The sequence below is a fragment of the Pelobates fuscus genome, chromosome 8 (genome assembly GCF_036172605.1).
Source record: "Pelobates fuscus isolate aPelFus1 chromosome 8, aPelFus1.pri, whole genome shotgun sequence".
Classification (NCBI taxonomy): Eukaryota; Metazoa; Chordata; class Amphibia; order Anura; family Pelobatidae; genus Pelobates; species Pelobates fuscus.
In genome coordinates, this window is record NC_086324.1 from 85,727,445 (window position 1) to 85,751,147 (window position 23,703).

At 45.1% G+C, this 23,703-nt stretch overlaps 1 protein-coding gene across 1 annotated transcript in view; it reads right to left on the reverse strand.

The window, feature by feature from the left end:
* Nucleotides 1-23,703, reverse strand: part of LOC134570829 (cytochrome P450 3A8-like) — a 168,992-nt gene that overhangs the window by 55,213 nt on the left and 90,076 nt on the right. The window contains exons 7-8 of the mRNA XM_063428809.1: nt 14,480-14,628; nt 14,226-14,353 (exon numbers count right to left, since the gene is read on the reverse strand). Of these exons, the coding sequence (XP_063284879.1) occupies nt 14,226-14,353; nt 14,480-14,628 (277 nt within the window). The remainder of the gene's footprint in view (nt 1-14,225; nt 14,354-14,479; nt 14,629-23,703) is intronic.

Below are 23,703 nucleotides of genomic sequence, written 5' to 3' on the forward strand. Positions count from 1 at the left end.
GGGCGGGGCTACTTACTTCACAGTTTTAGATCTCAAAGATGCCTTCTTTTGCCTCCGAATTGCCGCAGAAAGTCAATGTATTTTCGCCTTCCAATGGGAGAACGCTGTAACGGGCTCAAAACGCCAAATGACCTGGACAAGACTGCCCCAAGGGTTTAAAAATTCACCTACCCTATTTGGTTCAGCTCTAAGCCAAGATCTATTGGATTTCGAGTCTATCCCAGGAGAGTGTGTATTGTTACAATATGTAGATGACTTGTTGATAGCAGCAGTTACAAAAGAAAAATGTCAGCAAGCAACGCACGATCTACTACACATTCTCTGGAAGGCAGGATACAAGGTGTCTAGAAAGAAGGCTCAGTTGTGTTTGCCAACTGTCAAATATCTGGGATTCCATATCTCTGAAGGTCAAAGAATTATGGGGCCAGAGAGAAAAGAAGCTGTCTGCCAAATACCGATACCCAAGAATAGAAGACAAGTGCGAGAATTCTTGGGAGCAGCAGGCTTCTGTAGGATATGGATTCCCAGCTACGCGATACTGGCAAAACCTCTGTATGCAGCTATTAAAGGTACAGAGCACGACCCCTTCTTATGGACTCAAGAACAGCAAACGGCATTTGAAGATGTTAAGAAGGCTTTGATGAGTGCCCCAGCATTAGGTCTACCTGATCACACACGACCATTCTACCTGTATGTACACGAGCAAAGAAGAATGGCTGTGGGAGTATTGACACAGTACTTGGGATCATGGCAAAGACCTGTTGCCTACATGTCAAAGCAATTGGATGCAGTGGCCAGCGGACTTCCACCTTGTCTAAGAGCCGTAGCTGCAGCCGCCCTGCTAGTAGCTGAAGCCGATAAACTCACTCTGGGTCAAGAACTTTATGTACGAGTCCCACATGCAGTACAGACGTTGTTGGATTACAAAGGAAATCATTGGTTTAGTAACAGCCGTATGACCAAGTATCAAGCAATGTTGTGTGAAAACCCAAGAGTGCATTTAGAGACAGTAAACACCTTAAATCCAGCTACCCTTTTGCCACAACCTACTGAAAGTCAACATGATTGTTTGGAAGTAATGGATGAAGTATTCTCAAGTAGACCAGATCTTCGTGATTTTCCCATCCAGAACCCCGATGTTCAATATTACACCGACGGCAGTAGTTATGTGAAAGAAGGGATCCGCTATGCAGGATATGCAGTAACAACAATAGACAAGGTGATAGAAGCTCGGCCACTGGCGAAAGGAACATCAGCACAAAAGGCAGAATTAATAGCACTAACACGAGCGTTACAATTGGCTGAAGGTTTAAGAGTGAATATCTATACGGACTCTAAGTATGCGTTTTTAACCACTCATGCCCACGGAGCTTTGTATAAAGAAAGAGGACTACTGAATTCAGAAGGCAAAGAAATCAAGTATGCAGCTGAAATCCTACAACTATTGGAAGCAGTGTGGGAGCCGAAAGAAGTCGGTATTATTCATTGTCGAGCGCATCTGAGAGGAGATGGTGATGTAACCAAAGGAAATCGGATGGCAGACAGTACAGCTAAGCGTGCCGCTGAATCAGGAAGACAGGAATATGTGGGGCATATAGCTGCTCTAATACCAACTCCACTGTCTCAATGGACTCCAGTTTATACAGCTCAAGAAGAGGAGTGGTTAAAGACTGAACCGGGAAAGTATTTGGAGAACAAGTGGTATCAGCTAGAAGATGGGAGAATAGTCATACCAGCATCACTAGCGGTAGAAATTGTCCAAAACTATCATAACGGGACACATTCTGGGAGAGACAGTACAGAAGAATCTCTCAGGAAACATTTCTACATACCAAGATTGTCCAACTTGACTCAGGCCATTGTACGCAGATGTGTAACGTGTGCTAAAAATAATGCAAGACAAGGACCAGTAAAGCCACCAGGAGTCCAGTTTATGGGGGGACTCCCCATGTCCGATTTACAAATAGACTTTACAGTGATGCCTAAATCGGGTGGACATCGTTACCTGCTGGTAATTGTGTGCACCTATTCAGGCTGGGTAGAAGCATGTCCTACTCGTACAGAGAAAGCAGGAGAAGTTGTGAGATTCCTGCTACGAGAAATAATACCCCGATATGGACTACCCTGTTCTATAGGATCGGACAATGGTCCAGCTTTTGTTCATCAGTGCCTACAACAACTGACTCATATGCTTGGTATAAAGTGGAGGCTTCATACTGCATATAGACCCCAGAGTTCTGGTAAGGTAGAGAGAATGAATAGAACTATTAAGAACCAGTTGGCTAAAATGTGTTAGGAAACCCAACTTAAGTGGAATGTTCTCTTACCCATAGCTTTATTGCGAATTCGCAGTACCCCTACCAGAAGGATGGGCCTCTCTCCTTTTGAAATCATGTATGGGCGACCACCTCCCGTACTTGGTAACTTAAGGGGGGATTTGAGTCAGTTGGGAGAAGGAATTACCCGGCAGCAGGTTGTAGAGTTGGGTAAGACTATGGAGGAGGTACAGAAATGGGTACAAGATAGATTACCTGTGAATATTTATCCCCCTGTACATAGTTATCATCCAGGAGATCAAGTATGGATTAAAGAGTGGAATAATGTACCGTTAGGGCCCAAGTGGAGAGGTCCTTATGTTGTTCTTTTGTCTACCCCTACAGCGATAAAAGTAGCCGAAGTGACTCCGTGGATACATCACTCCAGGGTTAAACCAGCAGCAGTCGATTCTTGGCAAGTTACAGCAGATCCAGAGAATCCCTGCAAGATCCGGTTAAGACGCACTACTCAGTCGGAGTAACGAGGAATTATTGTGGATTACAAATTTTATTATTTTGGGGATTTGGTGCGTGAGTGAGAAGGCCATAATAAAGCCTGTCCGCCCACCGACGTATAGTTTATAAGCCAGGAAAGTCTCGAAGGGACACCTGTGAAGACGAGCAGAACTCCATTCCCTGCAGCCCTCACATCCTGGAAGCTGAGGTGCCGTCGCACGGACGAAGACTGAGGATGACGGCGAAAGATGTGCTTTTGATTGTGTTTATTTATGTGTGTTTTTATATTCAGGAAGGTAGAGGTACCGACACTCCTAGCTGTGAGGTATGCATTAAGACTACGAGAACAGGTAACCATATTTCCCAAACCCTAATTTGGCATTCACAATACGAGTGTAAAGGAGAGGTATCGAGATGTAGATACCTAAATATAGACTATAGTGTGTGTCATTTAGGAGAAGGAGAACCTAAGTGCTTCAGTCCAGAGTATCAACCTCGTACAATTTGGTTGACTCTCAGGAATGGAGATCCTCAGGGGACCCTAATTAATAAGACGGTGTTAGAATCCGTACACTCTTCGGGTGTTCTGCTATTTGATGCATGTAAGGCGATATCAAGTGGTAGAAAGCCGTGGAATGTATGTGGGGATCTTAGATGGGAGAGGACGTATGGGTCTAATGATAAATATATTTGTCCCAGTAGTAAAAATAAATATGTGAGTCCTAGATGCCCAAATAAAGACTATAACTTTTGCCCATATTGGTCTTGTGTGGGGTGGGCGACTTGGGGACAGACAGTAGACAAAGACATGATAGTGACTAAGTTGCCGACTAGCCCATATTGTAAGTCTATGGAATGCAACCCAGTCCATATACTTATTAATAACCCCGACAAGTTCTTAGACAAGTATGGAAATTTATTTGGGTTTCAAATATACGGGACGGGTTTAGATCCTGGGACAATACTGTTTATAGGGATAGAGACTGATATGGTATCCTCCCAAACTCATCAAGTATATCATTCCTTTTACGAAGAGATGAGTATAGATAATAAGATCCCCCATAATGCTAAAAACCTGTTCATAGATTTAGCCGAGAGTATTGCCGGTAGTCTTAATGTTACCAACTGCTATGTGTGTGGAGGTACTAACATGGGAGACCAATGGCCTTGGGAAGCAAAGGAGGTAATGTCCGGTTCTGAGGCAGTTGACCAACTAATATCTACACAAGCCGATTATCATATGAGTGTTAGAGGTAAATCTGAGTGGAGATTAAAGACCTCCATCATAGGTTATGTTTGCATAGCAAGGAAAGGAATAATGTATAATACTTCTGTAGGAGAATTAACTTGTCTAGGGCAAAAAGCTTATGATGATGATACAAAGAATACAACTTGGTGGTCGGCTTCAAATGTCTCAGAACCATCTAACCCGTTTGCTAGATACGCCAATTTAAAGGATGTGTGGTTTGATCTATCCATCACATCTACCTGGAGAGCCCCAGCAAATTTGTACTGGATCTGTGGTAAGAAAGCCTATTCAGAGTTGCCACAGGACTGGGAAGGGGCATGTGTGTTGGGTATGCTCAAACCATCCTTCTTCTTGTTACCTATTGAAACAGGTGAGACTTTAGGTGTTAAAGTGTATGATGTGAATCATAGGAAGAAAAGGGGACCCATAGAGATAGGCGCCTGGGAAGATAATGAATGGCCTCCCCAGCGTATCATAGATTATTATGGGCCAGCCACGTGGGCAGAAGATGGTACCTTTGGTTATAGAACCCCTATTTATATGCTCAACCGTATTATAAGATTACAGGCGGTGGTTGAGATTATTACTAACGAAACATCACAAGCGCTCAATCTTCTAGCAAAGCATAATACCAGGATGAGGACAGCAGTCTACCAAAATAGATTAGCCTTGGATTACCTTTTGGCAGTAGAGGGAGGTGTATGTGGGAAGTTTAACCTAAGCAATTGCTGTCTTCAAATAGATGACGAAGGGCAAGCAATAGCTGAGCTTACTAGCCATATGGTTAAACTAGCGCATGTGCCTACTCAGGTATGGAAAGGGTATAATCCAAGTAGTTGGTTTGGTAGCTGGTATGAGTGGTTTGGAGGGCTTAAGGCAGTGGTAGGTGGAGTCCTACTGATTTTAATGTTGTGTCTACTCCTACCGTGTCTTATACCCTTAGTAGTTAGGTCTGTGCAAAGCCTGATAGAAAATATAGCAGAGAGAAAGGCTGCTGCACAGATAATGGCAATATATAAATATAAGGCTCTAGATCAGGGAGAACCAATGCAGGAAGATGAATGTTGAAGATTCACATCATAAGATAAGTCTGGTCTGGTTCAAGGTAACTTGCGGTGTAAGCAAACTAAGGTTAAGTGATGCCTCAAGTAATTGTAAAATATCAAGAGGCATCAAAGGGGGGAATGTGGTGGAATCTCGGTAAAAATAAATTTAGTAGGCCGAGATTACCACGTGGCATGTGTACGTGCATATGCTGACGTATCGATCAGTTGGTTGCACGAGGCAAGATACGATCAGTAGTGTACGGAGCATGTGCAAGAATACAGGATATAGTATTCCCCTCCTCCATTGTGCTGGACAAGCCATGCGGTCAAACAGGAAGTTAATTCTTATTTGTGTTGATTGGTTAAGAGAATGTGCGGGTGGAGCTTAATATGGGAGGAGTTATATGCCTATATAGGGAGCCTGCACTATTGTCCGGGGCTCAGAACTTGCTGTATTTTGGTGACGTTAGTCCCTCTGAGTCCCGATCGGTGATCCAATAAAGAATCTCTTCCTTCCTGAAGAAACCTGTGTCCATCTCTCTGTGCTTGGCTTCCGTCAGTTTCTCCGGTATCACTACCTTTTGTGGTGCCTATGGGGTTGGGGCTGTCCCTCCGTCTTCTAACCTGGTGTATGCTGTAATTGATCATCCTATTGTACGTTCGCTAGAGTTTACATGTGGTGCCTCTGTATTAGGTGTTTAATGGTGTAGAGAGTAGGTTGCTAAATTCTGGAGTATTAGACTTTAGTATCCAGTGTGTCCATGTGTTGAGGTATTTTTGGTAGGTGTCATTAGCTGAGTTATGGAGTTCTTCCAGGGACCGTAATTCCTCCATGTGTGTAAACCATAGTTTCAGTGGTGGGGCTACTGTCTGTTTCCAATAGAGAGGAATCAGTGCTTTCGCTATGTTCAAAATGCGTATAGTGAGTGACTTCTTATATGCGGACCTAGGGGTTTGGGTATGATGTAGCAGCATTGCCGCTGGTTGGAATGGTGGCGGGTCATCCGTGTATTGGCAGATTATGTTATGTATTGCTTTCCAGTACAGGGTTATCTTACGACATTCCCACCAGATATGTATGAGAGTGCCATATTCTTCCTCACATCGCCAGCAGTGGGATGGGTGTGAAGTGATTCTGTCATGCAATGTCGCAGGAGTGTAGTACCAATGAGTCAATAATTTATAGGCCGTTTCTTGGGTTCTGCTATAACTAGAGCAGTGATGTGTTAGATAACAGACCTTCTCCCATTCTCCTTTGTCTAATGAGTGGCCTAGAGCCGTTTCCCACTTCCCCATGAATCTCGGTTGTTCCGTTGGTGTGAGCGTGAGTAGTATGTTGTATATGATGGATACCCCGTGTGCCAATGGGCCGGATTCTAGGCATAAGTTTTCGAAAGCGGTGGTCGCCCTCGTTAGTATTGGGCCCTGTGGGAGGGATGCCGTGTAACTCCTTATCTGTCTATATTTGAGGTGCGTCATAAGGGTGTGTTCGGGTTGCCCCCGTAGATTGTTTAGCGTCCTGGGGCCCTCCGATGTGAGAACGTGCATAAGTCTGGGTAGTGGTTCCCTAATCAGGTCTTTGAATGCCCTCGGGTCTGTTCCCGGTGGGAAGTCAGAGTTGTATGTGAGTGGTAGTAGGGGGCCAGGGTATGTGGTTAGACCATGCTTCCCTTTTGAGCGGTTCCACTCCTGTAATGTCGCTTTCGTGTAAGGAGAGTGTGTGGGGTTCCCCGCTGTAGCCCCCGGTGGTAGCCACGGTAGCACCGAAACCGGGGCCCCTGCTACGTGTTCCTCTACCTGTTTCCATGGCTTGTGGAAGCCCGATTTTGTCCATTCGACTATTCTCAGGAGGTGACATGCCCTATAGTACAGGGTGAAGTCCGGCAACGCCAGACCCCCCCTGTCTTTCGGTAGTGTCAGCAAAGCATGGCCGACCCTAGGTTTTTTCCCGTTCCATACATATTGGATCAGCGCTGTACGCAGCGCTGCGAAGAAGGAGCGTGGGATCTGTATCGGGATAGTTTGGAACAGGTAGAGAAGGCGCGGTAGAAAGTTCATCTTCGCTACCTGTATCCTGCCTAGCCACGAAATGTGGGGGTGTGCCCATTCTTGCATCTCCGTTCGTATTTTCGCTAGTATAGTGGCAAAGTTTTCTTTGAATAGGTCCCCCTCCCTCCTTGTCAACCAGATACCTAAATATCTTATTTTCTGTGTCGCCCATTGAAACGTATAATGTTGTTTTAGGGGTTCCGTCCTGTGCTCTGGCATGTTTATGTTTAGTATGTAAGATTTGGTTAGGTTAATCTTCAGACTGGATAGCCTCCCGTATTCCTGGAAGGTTTTCAGTATGTTAGGGAGGGATATTTCAGGGTTAGTCACATAAAACAGGAGGTCGTCGGCATATGCCGCGACCTTATGGTGGGTCTCCCCCGTCTTTATCCCTGTGATATCTGGATTGCCTCTGACGGCCACTAGTAGTGGTTCCAGGGCCAGAACGAATAGAATCGGGGACAGGGGGCATCCCTGACGCGTGCCGTTTAGGATATCGAATGGCTCCGATAGGGCGCCATTGATTATTACGTGTGCCGAGGGTTGTGTGTACAGGGCCTCTATCCACCCCCTAATGCCCGAGCCCAGACCCATGTGGGTCAAGGTCTGGAACAGGTATTTCCAGCTCACCCTGTCGAAGGCCTTCTCCGCGTCCGTGGATAGCAGGAGAAGGCCCCCGGCAGCGCGGCCACCTCCGGCTGTCAAAGCGAGGGTTCGTGTCGTGTTCTCGCGGGCCTCTCTCCCCATCACAAAACCCACCTGGTCTGGGTGCACCAGGGTGGGAATGTGTGGTTGCAGCCTGTTTGCCAGTATTTTAGTCAGGAGTTTGAGATCGCTATTTATTAAAGATATAGGACGGTAGCTCCCGCAATGCAACTTGTCTTTCCCGTCTTTAGGCAGAATCGTGATGTGTGCTGTCAGAGATTGTTTAGGGAGTGTGTGACCTTCCTTGATGGCATTAAACGTTGCGATATGTGGGACATAAAGGGTGTCCGCATACGTTTTATAATAGCATAGTGGTAGACCGTCCGGGCCCGGGCTTCTGCCCGTCTTCGTCTGTTTCACTGCTTGTGTTAGTTCCTCAAGTGTTATTTCCCTGTCCAGGAGTTCAGATGTGTCCCTATCTAGCGTCGGTGTCGGATGGAGCGTGAGATAGTCTCTTATTGACTCTGTTAGTCTAGCGTCCGCTTGCTGGGTGTGTGGTCTGGGTAGTGCGTAGAGGCTCGCGTAATATGCCCTAATTGCCTCCTGTATCTTGCTAGGCTGTCTGTGTAGAGTGTCCCTATGGTCCCTAATACGGTCAATGTATGTCTGCTGTTTACGTTTGGCCAACATGCGTGCCAATAGCCTGCCGCTCTTGTTACCGTGTAGTGCAAAAAAGGCTTTATGTCGCAGCGCGTCTCGGTGGTATTTTGTCTGTAGTAGTTTAGTTAGTTCCCTCCGTAGTGAAAGTAGTCGGGTTTGGTGTTCTGGTGTCTGTCGGGTTTTGTTCATGTTATCAATCTCCCTTATTTTCGTCAGGGTATCTGTCATAGCCCTCTCCCTTTGTTTCTTCAGTATGGCGCTTTTCTGAATGAAATGACCCCTGATCACGCTCTTGTGCGCCTCCCAGAGGATTGTCGGGGTTGTTTGGGATGGTGTGTTCGTGGCAAAGTATTCTCGGAGGGTTGTGTCTATATCTGATTTTACCTCTGGTACGGATAGGAGGTATTCATTAAGCCTCCATTTAGCTACTCTGGGTCTATAAAGTGGGGATGCCATCGTGAGTGTGACTGGGGCGTGATCCGACCATGTGGCCGTGCCATGTTCCACTTGTAAGACGAGTGGGAGATGGTAGTGTGTCAACAAAAAATAGTCTATTCTGGTATATGAATTATGGGGGTGGGAGAAGAACGTATAATCCCTCTCGTCTGGGTGGTGGGCTCTCCAGCTGTCTACTAATTCGTGTTTGGACATGAGGTGTCTGAGCGTGGTTAGGTGTTGAGACGGTACCTGTGAAGTGCCTGTGGATGTGTCCCATTTCGGATCAAAGGCTAGATTGAAGTCCCCTCCTAATATTAGTGTGCCTTCCGTGAACCCTCGTATCCTCCGGAGTATGCCGGAGAGGAATTTGTGATGTCTCTGATTGGGGGCATAAATATTTGCGAAAGTGTATATCCGTCCTGCTATTGACCCCTTTAGGAGTATATATCTGCCTTCCCTATCCGTCTGTAGGCCCTGTTCCTGGAATGGGATACCCTTGCGTATCAGGATTGCCGTCCCTCTGGCCTTTCCCCCGTGATAGTCGCTATAATACCCAGTGGGATAGTGATGGTTGTGTAGCTTTGGTCTGGCCCCCTCTTTGAAGTGCGTTTCCTGAATGAATATAATGGATGCCCTTGCGGCCTGGAAGTCTCTCATGGCAGCTGCTCTCTTTTCGGGTTTGTTTAGGCCCCGTGCATTTATAGTAATCAGGGTGAGATTGGCCGGGGTCAGTGACATTTTGAGCGGAGTCTCAATGGCCCCTAGCCCCGGCTGCCTCGGGGTCAAGTGGGAAAGTGGGTCTGTGTTGTGTCCGGTATGTGTGTGTGAGTGTGTAGTGTGATGTGTCCGCCGGTAATTCGGCGTTAGGGTTGTTGCGTCTCAGTGGTCGTGAGGGCCCTCTACCGCCCTTGGGTGTTCTGTGTCGGCCACTGGTTATTGGCGCCTATCCCTCGTGGGAGTGGTTGGAAGGCCGGAGCCTCTGTTCGCGTCAATAAGTGTTCGGTAGAAATCGAGTTGGTCGTGGAGTGATTCACTCCTATGTGTTACCTCGTGTCTCTACCAGAGTCCCGTGAAGTCCCCCTGGGCTCCATGTGATAGTGTGGATGTTGCTCATCCTCGCCAGTGCGTATGTGTCTTACCTATTTGGTATCGATACCTCGTATAATGCCCTCAACCAAAAAACATAAACAGTGAGATCAAAACATTTGCATCAATAACAAAAATATTTGCAGGATGTTCGGTTATCTTAAATACAATTAGGCTTTGGGCTCAGGCGCCGTTTCTTGAGATCCCTTATCCATTATAGTACTATATACATATGTATAACGCTGAGCCCTATAGTGCCCATTCCCACCAGCCCCGCACCCCCCAGCTCCGTCCCTCTCCTCCTTTAGCTTCGCCCACTCTCACGCTCCCTCAAGGCACTCTCGGATGTGCACCACCCGTCCCTCCCGTCCACCCCCCGGTCCCTCGAGATTTTAGTGTGCCGGCCCCTGTGTCCCCTCCTAACCGGTATGCCTATCCATGCTTCTAAAACCTCCCCACCTAAAACATTCCGAATACCTTATATTGTGGTTGGGTCTGGACCCTTATGTGATCGGGAGGTCGATGTGCGAGCGACGCGAGCCCTCGCCCCCCCGGCCTGCTCCTGAGTAGGTCATCACTAGGCCATCGAGGGAGGGGCGGTTGCCCGCGCCGGTCACCCATCCGTCCCGTGTCTCTCCATATTGTCAACATTATACATTGAACCCTCATATTTTACCCTCTCCATCCGCCTCCCGCCTCACTTTACCCCCTTGAATTAGGATACCGTGGACAGATGACATCGTGGGCAATAGGTCCCACAGTAAAATCGGAAGTCTCTCGGGCCTGTCGGCCATTGATATGTGGTAGTAGAGTTCTCTAGGGCGGGTAGTGATTCCCCATAGATATTGTCCGCTTGGTCCGGTTCCGGTGTCCCCGATGTGTGCTTATCCGTCGTTTCTCTGTTTATGGGTAAAATGTCCTTGAGTAGAGTGGAGCATGATAATCTTCATAGTCCTATCAAAAAGTCCCATGCGGTCTGTGTTCTGCTGGTGTCATCGATGGTTAGGGTGCGGTGCCGTCAGAGTATGGAGCCAGTAGGGAATGTCACATAGAGTCAGGTCCAGGCCGTGTCATCAGTTGCTTCCTCTTACAGGCCTCGTGGGCCCGTCGCCTGTTGGCGATTGATCCTCGGGGTCCGATTGTCATCCGCATGCGGTCGAGGACCCTGGGGGGGGTGTATAGGGCCAGGGGGTCCGGCCATGTTAGCGGTGCCGGTGTGATCTGTAGTTCCCTCCCCAGGGCCTCCAGATCAGCCATGTCCTTAACCATGAAAGGTCCTCGTGGTGTGTGGGCCTGTAATCCAGTCGGAAAGCACCAGCGGTATTTGATCTTGTTGGCTTGTAGTTGCCTGGTGAATGGGCGTAGTGCCCTGCGGTATGCTAGCGTGGTGGGAGATAGGTCTGGGTAAAGTTGGACTTCGGTGTTGCCCATTAGTACCCTGTCCGTCCCCCTGGCCTGTCGTAAGATTTCTTCTTTCAACTGGTAGTCCGCCAGGCAACATATGGCATCTCTGGGCAGGCTCCCGGGGGGGCCTTTCGGTCAAAGCGCCCGATGTGCTCTCACCATGTCTATAGGGGTTTGCGGAGCGCGGCCCAGTATCTTGTTGAAGATCCCTTCCAAGGTAGTCTGGATAGGGGTAGTTTCGTCCAGATCCTCTGGGATCCCGCGGACCCTGATGTTCTGCCTCCTTCCCCTATTATCTAGGTCCTCCAAGTGGTGTGCAATCTGCTGTAGCCGTTGTGTGGTTAGCCGGAGGGATCCTGTATTTGCAGACTGCGCCGCTTGCATGTGGTCGCAGTCCGCCTCGAGCTGGGAGACCCGTTGGTGTAGGCCGCTGAATTCCTCCCGCATGGCCTGCAATTCTTCCGTGATGGAGGCCCGGAGGCTGTTGTTCGCCTCCGCCAGGTCCGCCTTGGTGGGCAGGTTGCGGAGGATGTTGATCCATTCTGGGCTCGGGTCTGGGGTCGGGTATGGCATCGGCGTCCCCGTTAGCGTCTCCTCCCCATGCAGGGAGGGTGGCGAGAGGGCTCCCTTTGAGGCCGTCGAGTCATTTGAGGCCTGTGTTTCCTCCTCCGCCTGGGCCGTTAAGAATCGCCGCATAGACGAGGTTGATGCACCCCTTGGAGTGTCGGCGGGCTTGGATGAGTGAGGTATCTTGTTCGATTTGCCCATTTTTGGGGGCAATTAGGTGCTATTGGCGAGGTTTTACTGTGAGCCTTGTGGGGAGCTCCGGGTTTACGCCGCCATCTTCTTCGGCTTCCAAGTCACGCCCCCGACAGGTTTTTTTTTTATGTGGCACAGAAAGAGTTGGCTTTGTTATCTAATGGAATTTAGAACCTTCTGTCTTGTAGCATTGGCCGGCAGCACAGGGCGCACCACGGTACTGGAACTTCAATTTCAGGTTCCGGTTTTCCCCATAAAAATTAATTTAATAATTTTTATTACATCAAATTTGATATCTTGAGAATTACCCACTATTTTAATTCTCTTAGATCATAGAGAACATCATCATTTTAGAGGATTTTTACTCCATACAATTAAATCACAATTTGATTATAAAAATATAATGTTTTGTGACATCATAATAAGATAATAATATGTAACATGCGTGATAATAATCAGTAAATATTTAGTATAACATCGTATACAATGGCAATGGCTAAACACAGTACAAAGCTACAGCATCAACTGTCAAGACTTACAAATTTACGATATGTAAACAATCTCACAGACACAGAACACAGAAACTTTACACAGCACAGTGAGAAGCCATAAAATCTTGGCTCACAGTTAAATCCTGATTAACTCTTTCAATGCTGGCTAAATCTTCCTAGGCATCTAATAGCCTATTCTCATGTAATTTTCAATTCAAATAATGTTCGTAACCATTTCATTAATTATTTCCGGGAACCATTCAATAAGAATAATATATTAGATTTTACAAAAAGTGGAATTTTAGTTCTCTGCATAAGATACACTATCTTATTTCAGAGTAAATCAATACATCTAGATAAGAACAGTGCTAACACATGATAATAATATCATCCATATATATAATTATTCTTGATTCCACCTGTAGAATGGAATGTTTATAACTTTATATTCTTTAGTTAACTAAGATTTCTCAATTATTGAAATCTAACTGGGATTTATCCAGGCATGTACCTTGCTATTAGTAAATATTTTAATTCATTTAGATTAATTAAATAAAACTAGCATAATTACCAGTTATGTAGATGCCCTTATCAGATGATTAGGTAGTCCCAAGAATGAATGGAAGTGTGGTTAATGTTTGTAAGGAGGTGTGCATGTGATAGAGAAAGTGATATTGGTTAGAAAGTAATAGTAAAAGTCTAAGTGTGTTGAGTGTTAGTCCCAGAGTGTCCTGAATCTCTCTCCTGGATCTTTGTAAATGTCTGAATCTGAATCTGAATGTCTCTCTTCCCTTTGTTCCTAACTTTTAAAGGGCCAGACTCTCTGTACGTCATTAGTTGATAAAGCCAATAGGACATTGAAGGTGTGGTCAACTCACATACCACAATTTATATTTTAATCAATAAAATTGCCTCATCAAAATGTTGTGTCCTCGAAAGAGTTAACTTATTTTGATGACAATTCTGACATAATTTGGCTTATCTAAAATGCCTACCATAACTTAAATTTGCTGTCAGTTCAAAGCGTTTGCCTCAGTCTTTGTGGCAACGACTTTGATCATAATTTCTAGAATTGACATGTCTAAACTCAATTTCACCCCTTACTTACAATGGGACCTTGTAAGATTTAGAAAGTAAAATGACTTAGTCTTTTCTGTCACTAGTGTCTGTGTTAAAATTATTTCTATTCCATTAACATTTAAACAGAGCATTCCATCCCCCTGCTTGTGTGAGACTTCATTTCTTATCACTTGGCTTGTTTATAATGCATTCCTTAACTCAGACTGATGGCTAGTGTTACTGAAAGCAAGAAAAGAAATTTTGTGTCTGTCTTAGCAAAATGGAGTCCGCTTTGTTCTGAGTGACTCTGGCAATATGCACTTTTAATTTCTATCTTAGCACAAAATGTCTGCCGATATAAATATCCTGACAGTGGACTCCATCCAGCACAATTCCTTGCTTTCAGTCACAGTTATGTATTACACGGCTAATAAATAATATATACATTTTTAATATATCTTTTGAGAAGTCCATCTCTATAAAGTCACATCATAAAGGAAAAATCTATAGGCAAATTGCTTCCCATTTAGGAAAATATTTAGTCTGCATCATTTTCTTACATACATACCGATTGTTTATTGTTGTATCTTTCTTTTTTAATTTTTTTGATAGCATCCATATAAAAGTTGAGAACACTTAAAGGAAAGAAACAAAAGTTCATCTTGTCCAAAAGAGGCACAAGGAATGGACATATAACTGAAAAACAAGCAAACAAATATTCACCAAATGATTAATATGCAGCAATAAGAGCTACTGTAGTATTGAAGAATTGTAACAAATACTTTAAAAATATCTGCAGGCAGTAAAAACTGAGTGGCTCACCGGTCAGCAAGAAAAGAGGATTTAGGAAAGAGAAGTTGAACATTTTCATCGCGTTGGTGACAAATGGATCATTTGGGTTGTTTATTGAATCCACCTTTACACTGAATGAGGTACTCAAAACTATGTCCATGCTGTACCCTCCAAAGATACTAAGTGGGACAAAAAACAACAACTTAGTCCGTTTGGCCTATTTAACACATGAAATTAAAAACATGCAAACAGAGGCTACTGAATATGCTCTACCTGGCATCTCGCAGAGTGTTAGCCCAACACTGGATAAAGCCTTAGACACCCCCACTGTCCCTGGTGTTGACCTAACTTAGAGATAACTATTTGATGGATAAAATGACAGCCCAGTTCCGCAACACTATGGCCACCTTCCAACGGGTATGGGCACTATGGGAACATTTTGAAGAATGACTCACACTCAGAACTGGGGTGAGGACGGGAGGGGAATCAGGGAGCATTTACCCACATCTGACACCAGGTAACTGATGGGCTCCCCACACATAGGGGACTAGACAGTCCACGCCTATAATGAGCTACGTTGATATTGAAAACGGTTGCCACACGGAACCCGCAACACCAGCAGATAAAAGAGATACCTTTGACAATATATCTCACTTGTACTTACTCTCATTACATAATGTATTCTTATGCACCCATACGCTATTACTTGTACCTGTTTTTGTTACACTACAAAAACAAACAAAAACCTGACAGACAATGAACACTTATGCCTGAACATTCGGCTTCTGCGAAAGCAACTTACAGAAATGCTACTGTACCATTGAATTGACTGTCAGTGAACAAATAAAGAATAAAAATAAAAGAAATTACAAATATGTTAACACTCATATTCTCAAAAATAAAGAGCATTTATACTTAACGACTGGATACATATGTATGTATGGTTTCAAATAGCTTGGAATTATGTTATTCATAAATCTGTATGTTTTTTAATTACATAAATATTCACAGTTTTAGTATACAACATGGAATTATATTTTCATCTGCTGACAGTCATACGTGAATTCCTTTAAAAAACAACAACACATTTTTACAAAATGATGGTAACCAAAAACAAGAAAATTTTATAACATGACAGGAGGCTTCGTATTTGCTTTAGTCTCTCTTTACTAGAACTCCACAGCAGCACAGAAAAACAACCAATCAGAAAAAAGTTAGGTACTATAAAACTCCCTTCCCATTGCATCATTTCCTCTTTCTTTGCTGCTCCGCATCAGTACAGGTCAGAGTACCACTGCCTCCTGCTTCTAGTGGGTGGCTTTGGGATTTAGTGTGATTTATTTATGATTGTTATGAACTATGCTTGGTTGTGAGATTTATGTGCCTTTCTGGCTCTTTTATTTTATTTGGGGAATGTTTCCTTTACATTACTGATAGTTTTTCATGTGTTTATTTATACAGATTACTGATAGTTTACCATGTGTTTATTTATACAGATTACTGACAGTTTACCATGTGTTTATTTATACAGATTACTGACAGTTTGCCATGTGTTTATTTATACAGATTACTGATAGTTTGCCATGTGTTTATTTATACAGATTACTGGCAGTTTGCCATTTGTTTATTTATACAGATTACTGGCAGTTTGCCATGTGTTTAGTTATACAGATTACTGGTAGTTTGCCATGTGTTTAGTTATACAGATTACTGGTAGTTTGCCATGTGTTTATTTATACAGATTACTGGTAGTTTGCCATGTGTTTATTTATACAGATTACTGGTAGTTTGCCATGTGTTTAGTTATACAGATTACTGGTAGTTTGCCATGTGTTTAGTTATACAGATTACTGGTAGTTTGCCATGTGTTTAGTTATACAGATTACTGGTAGTTTGCCATATGTTTAGTTATACAGATTACTGGTAGTTTGCCATGTGTTTATTTACACAGATTACTGATAGTTTACCATGTGTTTATTTATACAGATTACTGGTAGTTTTCCATGTGTTTATTTACACAGATTACTGATAGTTTACCATGTGTTTATTTATACAGATTACTGGTAGTTTTCCATGTGTTTATTTACACAGATTACTGGTAGTTTACCATGTGTTTATTTATACAGATTACTGGTAGTTTTCCATGTGTTTATTTACACAGATTACTGGTAGTTTTCCATGTGTTTATTTATAGTTTTATGTTAGCTTTCCATGTGTAAATGTCACAGATTTCTGTGAGTTTCCATATGTATATTTATATCACAGACTACTGTGGGTTCTATGGCTATGTATATGTATACATCACTGATTACTGTGAGTTCTCAGATTCCTGTGAGTTCTAGGCCAGTGTAAATATATATCACAGATTACTGTGGGTTCTATGACTATGTATATATCACAGATTTCTGTGAGTTCTATGTCAGTGTATATAGCACGGCTTGCTGTGAGTCTTAGTGCTATAGATATCACGGATTGCTGTGAGTTTCACTGACGGTAGATGTCAGTCCTGTCTATGCCGATACTATTCTATCTTATCAGGCTTCTTGGGAAGATTCATTGAGTTGAAGAGACCATGAGTACTATACCCTTCAGGCGGTACGATGATGATGATGACCTACAATAAAGATAAGATATATCATACAGATCTGTATGTACAATTGCACTTTAAAGAAGGTATTGCTCAGCAGAGCTTGATTTTATGGACACTATATCACTGGAACATATCCAGCTTAAACCCAATATAACGGGTTTTACCTCTATGTTGCCTGCTGGGCACTTAGGGACCGCCAGTCCCGGTTACGGTTTATTCACACAGTAGTACGCTGTCTAAGATTAGTGTCTAAGGGTCCTAGGTCACAGGATACCCGGAGGATTTACAGACATTTAATATGAAACCCAGGATTGGCCTGCTATGTCTATGCCCCATTGATTGGCCTGCTATGTCTGTGCCCCATTGATTGGCCTGCTATGTCTGTGCCCCACTGATTGGCCTGCTATGTCTGTGCCCATTAGAACGGACTGCTATGTCTGTACCCATTAGAACGGCCTGCTATGTCTGTGCCCATTAAAACGGCCTGCTATGTCTGTGCCCCATTTATTGGCTTACTATGTCGGTGCCTATTTGAAGGGCCTGCTATGTCCGTGCCTATTTGCTTGGCCAATTATTCTGTGTCCATTCATTTGACCTGCTGGGCCTGTGCCCTTCTGACGGGCCTGCTCTATTGGAGCCAAACCCATTTTGGCCGCAGGCCTGGGGGAATATCACTAAGGAAAAACCAGTGCCCACCAGTGACATGGAAATAGGCAGGTGTCCAGACAAGTACCATTGCCATACTATCCAAGAGGACACCAATGTACGGCCATCTGAATATGGTGGGAAGGGTGAAGGCTCTAAACCTCATACCTGAAGGGCAGGGTTTCGTATGAAGACCCCGGACACATCCACGGTTTACTCCAAACCGGCAACGGCACATCTCCAAGGAGAACTTAGCACAGGCAAGGACCGGTACTCAGACACCTACAGGAGAAAGTGGTGTTTTTCCTTGTCTTTAACATCTACTGCGTATCTGCCTCCCGGAATCCTTATAGGTGTCGGTAGTTTTTTCCCGCATTAGGTTAGCTCCTGGCCCTGTCCAGTGGGGCTTACTTTTATTACCTTCCAGCCTGCTATTTGCCTTCTATCTGAGATTATCGTTAATTGTTGCTTTTTTGTTCTTTCATGACTTCCTTTTCCTTTTCGCTCGGGTCGTCGAGAGGCCTGACTTGACCTCCTCCGACCTCCCGGGCACTCGTGGATTGCGGAGAACGTCTCCAGCTTTCCTCAGACTAGCAACGGTCTTCCTGGACCCCGCGCGCACGCATGGGATCCGGATAGTCGGTTGATAGTTTTCCATCATTGTTTCCGAAGATTGCCCTCAGCCTTATGCTGACATTAATAAGTGGTGTGCCCTGCAGTTGGTCACCCTGAGTCTCTAGGGACTCTAGTTTGGATCACAAGAGGGTGCGGCCCTCCATCACCTCGATCCGATTATATTTATTTTCAGAAACAGAGGGCGAACCCCTCTCATATACAGAACCGGATACTGATTTGTTATTAGAGGGCGCAGCCCCTCCCTCGACCTCAACCAGATACTGGGCTGGATACAGAGGACAGGTTTGGAGGACACATTCTCATAGAGAGAACCGGTCACGGATGTAGACTCTGCTGTTGGTTAATGGGTGCGGCCCGCTCAGGCTAGCAGCCGGGCGCTATCACGGTATGCGATCACATTAGTAGAGAGCGCGGCTCTCTCATACACTCGACGCTCTACAGTACCGGCCATTTGTTCATCACACAGGCTTGTACCTGTGCAAGACATTGATGACTACATAGAGAGGCGTCCCTCCTGCATTCAATTAGAGCTGACGTCCATGCTACTGATTTCGTTATAGAGGTCTGCCTGGTCATGCAAGATATACATACTTAGACTGGATCCCTCTATTCTATCTACTGTAATGGATCTACTGGATCCGCACCGCTGTAACACACGTGAGAAATACTCACAGACGTATAACGGGGGGAGGCTCCCACTTATTTACACACACTCCCGGAGATGGTGTCAGGATCGGGACAGGGATCCAACACGCAGAGTACAAACAGTAGCCAGATACGTATACCGGACCTTAGAATGGCCGGACTAACGTAAGTAGTACAGTATAGAATGGTCAAAGACAAGCCGAGGTCGAGGGTAACAGAAGACAGGTAAGCGAGAGACAAGCCGAATCAAGGGTAACAGAGATAAGCAGAGTAAGGTAAACAAGCCGGGTCAAAACCAAAAGGGATAATAGAATACACAAGCACTGAGTGACTAGAACAAGCTAGAGCCACGACAGGGCAATGAGCTAATGAAAGAAGCTCTGTTAAATACCCTGTTCAGAGCAGTAACCACGCCTCCGAGGCTTCCTGATTGGTCCTGCAGCAATTGAGTGACAGGTCGTTCCGGAGGAGTGTCCTGATGACAACTTCCTGCCTAGATGCTGTAAAAGGCAGTCACTCCCTCGCGGCCGGCCTTGCATGACCGGATAGACCGTGGGGAAGGGTGCCATCAGGCCGTCTGGATGGAGGAACAGCTAAGTCTCTACCTCTTTCGGAGGTAGAGACCACAGGTACCCTGACAGTACCCCCCCTCTCAGATACGCCCACCGGGCGGAATACACCAGGGCGAGAAGGGAATCGAGAGTGAAACGCCCTGCGGAGACGGGGAGCATGCACCTCCTCCTGAGGTACCCAACTTCTCTCCTCAGGACCATAGCCCTTCCAATCGACCAGATATTGCAGTTTCCCCCGGGAGATTCGAGAATCAACTATGGAATTGACCTCATACTCCTCCTGACCCTCCACCTGAACTGAGCGGGGAGGGGCGATCGTGGAGGAGAACCTGTTACATATTAATGGTTTTAGCAAGGAAACATGAAATGAATTAGGAATGCGTAAGGCATTAGGCAACGCTAAACGATACGCAACTGGGTTAATTTGAGACAGTACCCTGTAAGGTCCAATATATCGAGGAGCAAACTTCATGGACGGCACTTTTAACCGAATGTTTCTAGTACTAACCATACTCTATCGCCTGGAACAAACACCGGTGCTGCCCTTCTACGTTTGTCAGCGTGTTTTTTAACCAGCGTAGAATTGTGCAGAAGGATTTGTCGAGTTTGATCCCACAACTCTCTTAAATTGGCAACATGAACATCCACCGACGGTATCCCTTGAGAAGAAGACTCCGAAGGAAGGATGGAAGGATGAAAGCCATAATTCAAGAAAAAAGGGCTAGAATGCGTAGAATCACAAATGAGATTGTTATGTGCAAACTCCGCCCAAGGAATCAAACCGACCCAATCGTCCTGGTGTTCTGAAACGAAACAACGTAAATATTGTTCAACTTTTTGGTTAGTGCGTTCAGCAGCTCCATTGGACTGAGGATGATAGGCAGAGGAGAAATTCAATTTGATGCCTAGTTGGGAGCAGAATGATCTCCAAAAACGGGAAACAAATTGGGAGCCTCTGTCAGAGACGTTCTGGGAAGGTATCCCATGCAAACGGAAAATCTCCCTGGCGAATATTTACGCTAATTCGGGTGAAGATGGGAGTTTAGGTAAGGGAATGAAGTGAGCCATTTTAGTAAATCTGTCTACCACAGTGAGGATGACAGTCTGCTTTTTAGAGATAGGCAAATCAACAATGAAGTCCATTGCCAGGCAGGACCAAGGCTTTTCAGGAACCTCTAAAGGGTGTAGAAATCCGCATGGAAGCGAATGGGGTAGCTTGGTCTTGGTACAAACTTCACATGCCCCGATGAATTCTTTAATATCCTTGCGTAAGTCAGGCCACCAAAAAAGACCAGCGCATAAGTCTTGCGGATGCCAGGATGCCCAGCCACCTTACTGTTATGGAGACAGCATAGCACCTCCAGTTGGAGAGCGGCAGGAACGAAGTGTCGATCCCCAGGGGTCTGTTTGGGTGCCAAATGCTGAAACTTCATGATCTCAGAAAGCAATGGAGAGTGAATCCTGAGATTCGTGTTCGCGATGATATTCCCCTTAGGAACTATGGAGGACAGAAGTGGTTCAGTTATAGTGGATGGTTCATATTGACGAGACAATGCATCGGCTTTAGAGTTCTTAGAACCAGGTCTATACGTAAGTACATAATTAAAGTGAGTGAGGAACAAGGCCCAGCGAGCCTGCCTGGCGGACAAGCGCTTCGCCTCCCCAATATAAGACAAGTTCTTATGATCCGTTAGAATAGTAACAGGGTGTAGTGTCCCTTCCAGTAAATGTCTCCACTCCTTTAAAGCCTTAATGACCGCTAACAATTCCCTCTCCCCGATGTCATATCTGCTCTCAGGCCCAGAAATTTTTTTAGAGAAGAAACCACAAGGGTGTAACGGTTTATCCACCCCTAACCTTTGAGACAGAACAGCCCCAACTCCTGTCTCAGAAGCATCGACCTCGAGCAAGAAAGGCAGAGTCGTCTCAGGATGAACTAGAATGGGAGCTGAGGCAAAAAGTTCCTTGAGAGTCTTAAAAGCACCAAGAGCTTCCTCAGACCAGAACTTAGTATCAGCCCCTTGTTTGGTCATATTGGTAATAGGCGCAATGATAGAGGAGTAACCCTTAATGAAGCGCCTATAGTAGTTGGAAAACCCAATAAACCTTTGGATAGCCTTGAGTCCTTTGGGCAAAGGCCAGTCTAAAATAGATTGGAGTTTACCAGGATCCATTTTAAAACCTTCCCCAGAAATCACGTACCCAAGAAAGTCTACCTGAGCCTGATCAAAACTGCACTTCTCCAATTTGCAGTATAGACCATGTTGCAGAAGTTTGTGTAACACCTTTCTGACCTGTCTATGGTGAGTCTCAATCTCCTTAGAGTGTATTAGTATGTCGTCCAGGTAAACAATAACACAATCATGCTGAAACTCCCTAAGTACCTCATTAATCAAATCTTGAAATACTGCAGGAGCATTGCATAGTCCAACTGGCATAACAGTGTATTCGTAATGGCCATACCGGGTATTGAATGCGTCATCCACTCGTGACCTTGCTGGATTCTCACCAAATTGTAAGCCCCTCTGAGATCTAACTTGGTGAAGATTTTGGAGCCCTTAAGACGATCAAATAACTCGGTAATCAGTGGGATAGGATAGGCATTTCTGACAGTTATTTTATTCAAGCCTCGGTAATCGATACAAGGTCTCAGCGTGCCATCCTTCTTCTTAATGAAAAAGAACCCCGCCCCGGCCGGAGAAGAAGACCTCCTGATAAATCCCTTTTCTAAATTCTCCTGAATATACTCCTCTAGAACCGAGTTTTCCTGAACAGACAAAGGATATACATGGCCCCTCGGAGGCATAGTCCCGGGTAGAAGCTTAATTTTACAGTCAAATGACCTGTGTGGCGGCAAAGAATCGGCATTCTTCTTGTCAAACACTGCCCTTAAGTCTAGGTAAAGGTCTGGTATTTGTCTCTCTGTGGACTGAGTAGGATTCTCCTGTATGTTAATATTAGCTAATGGAGAAACCTTGCACAGACACCGATCCTGGCAGCCCTGGCCCCACGAGAGTATCTCCCCTAACTCCCAATCGATAATAGGGTTATGTTCTTTCAACCATGGGTACCCCAGAACTATGGGAACGGAAGGAGACGAAATGAGCAGAAGAGATAAATTCTCCACGTGTAGGACACCAACACCTAACTCAATGGGTATGGTCTCACGAAAGATAACAGGATCTAGTAGTGGTCTACCATCTATGGCCTCAACGGCCAAGGGTGTCTCCCTTAGCTGGGATGGGAAATTGTTTTTACTAGCAAAGGCTTGGTCGATAAAATTCTCAGCAGCACCGGAATCTATCAAAGCCATAGCCCTTACTACTTCCCTCCCGCAAGTTAAGGAAACTGGTAGCAGAAGCCTGTGATCTTTATAATTAGGAGTAGAGGACAAAATAGAAACACCCAAGGCCTGTCCTCTAGAGAGACTTAGGTGCGAGCGTTTCCCGGGCGGTTAGAACAGTTCGAGAGTAAATGACCCTTAACTCCACAATACATACACAAACCCTCTCTTCTCCTGTACTGTCTTTCCTCATCAGAGAGGCGGGTATACCCTATCTGCATAGGTTCAGGAAGCAAAGATACCGTGGAGTCAGGACTTGGAAAAGCGGGGGCTAACCTAAAAGAAGGTCTCCGGTTCCTCTCTCGAGTGTTCTGTCTCTCTCTTAAACGTTCATCTATACGAGAGATGAACGAAATTAAATCCTCTAAATTCTCAGGGAGTTCTCTGGTAGCAACCTCATCAAGGATTACTTCAGATAAGCCATTCAAAAATACATCCATATACGCCTGCTCATTCCACTTGACCTCCGACGCCAGAGACCTGAACTCTAGTGCATAATCCACCAGTGTTTGGTTCTCCTGTTTCAGACGCAACAGTAATCTGGCGGCATTAACCTTTCTACCTGGAGGGTCAAATGTTCTTCTAAAAGCAGTTACAAAGGCGTTATAGTTATAAACTAATGGGTTATCGTTCTCCCATAATGGGTTGGCCCATCTCAGAGCTTTCTCAATAAGTAGGGTGATAATAAATCCTACCTTTGCCCTATCTGTAGGATAAGAGCGAGGTTGCAATTCAAAGTGAATACTAATTTGGTTTAAGAAACCACGACACTTCTCAGGAGCCCCACCATAGCGTACTGGGGGGGTAATGCGAGAAGAAGCAC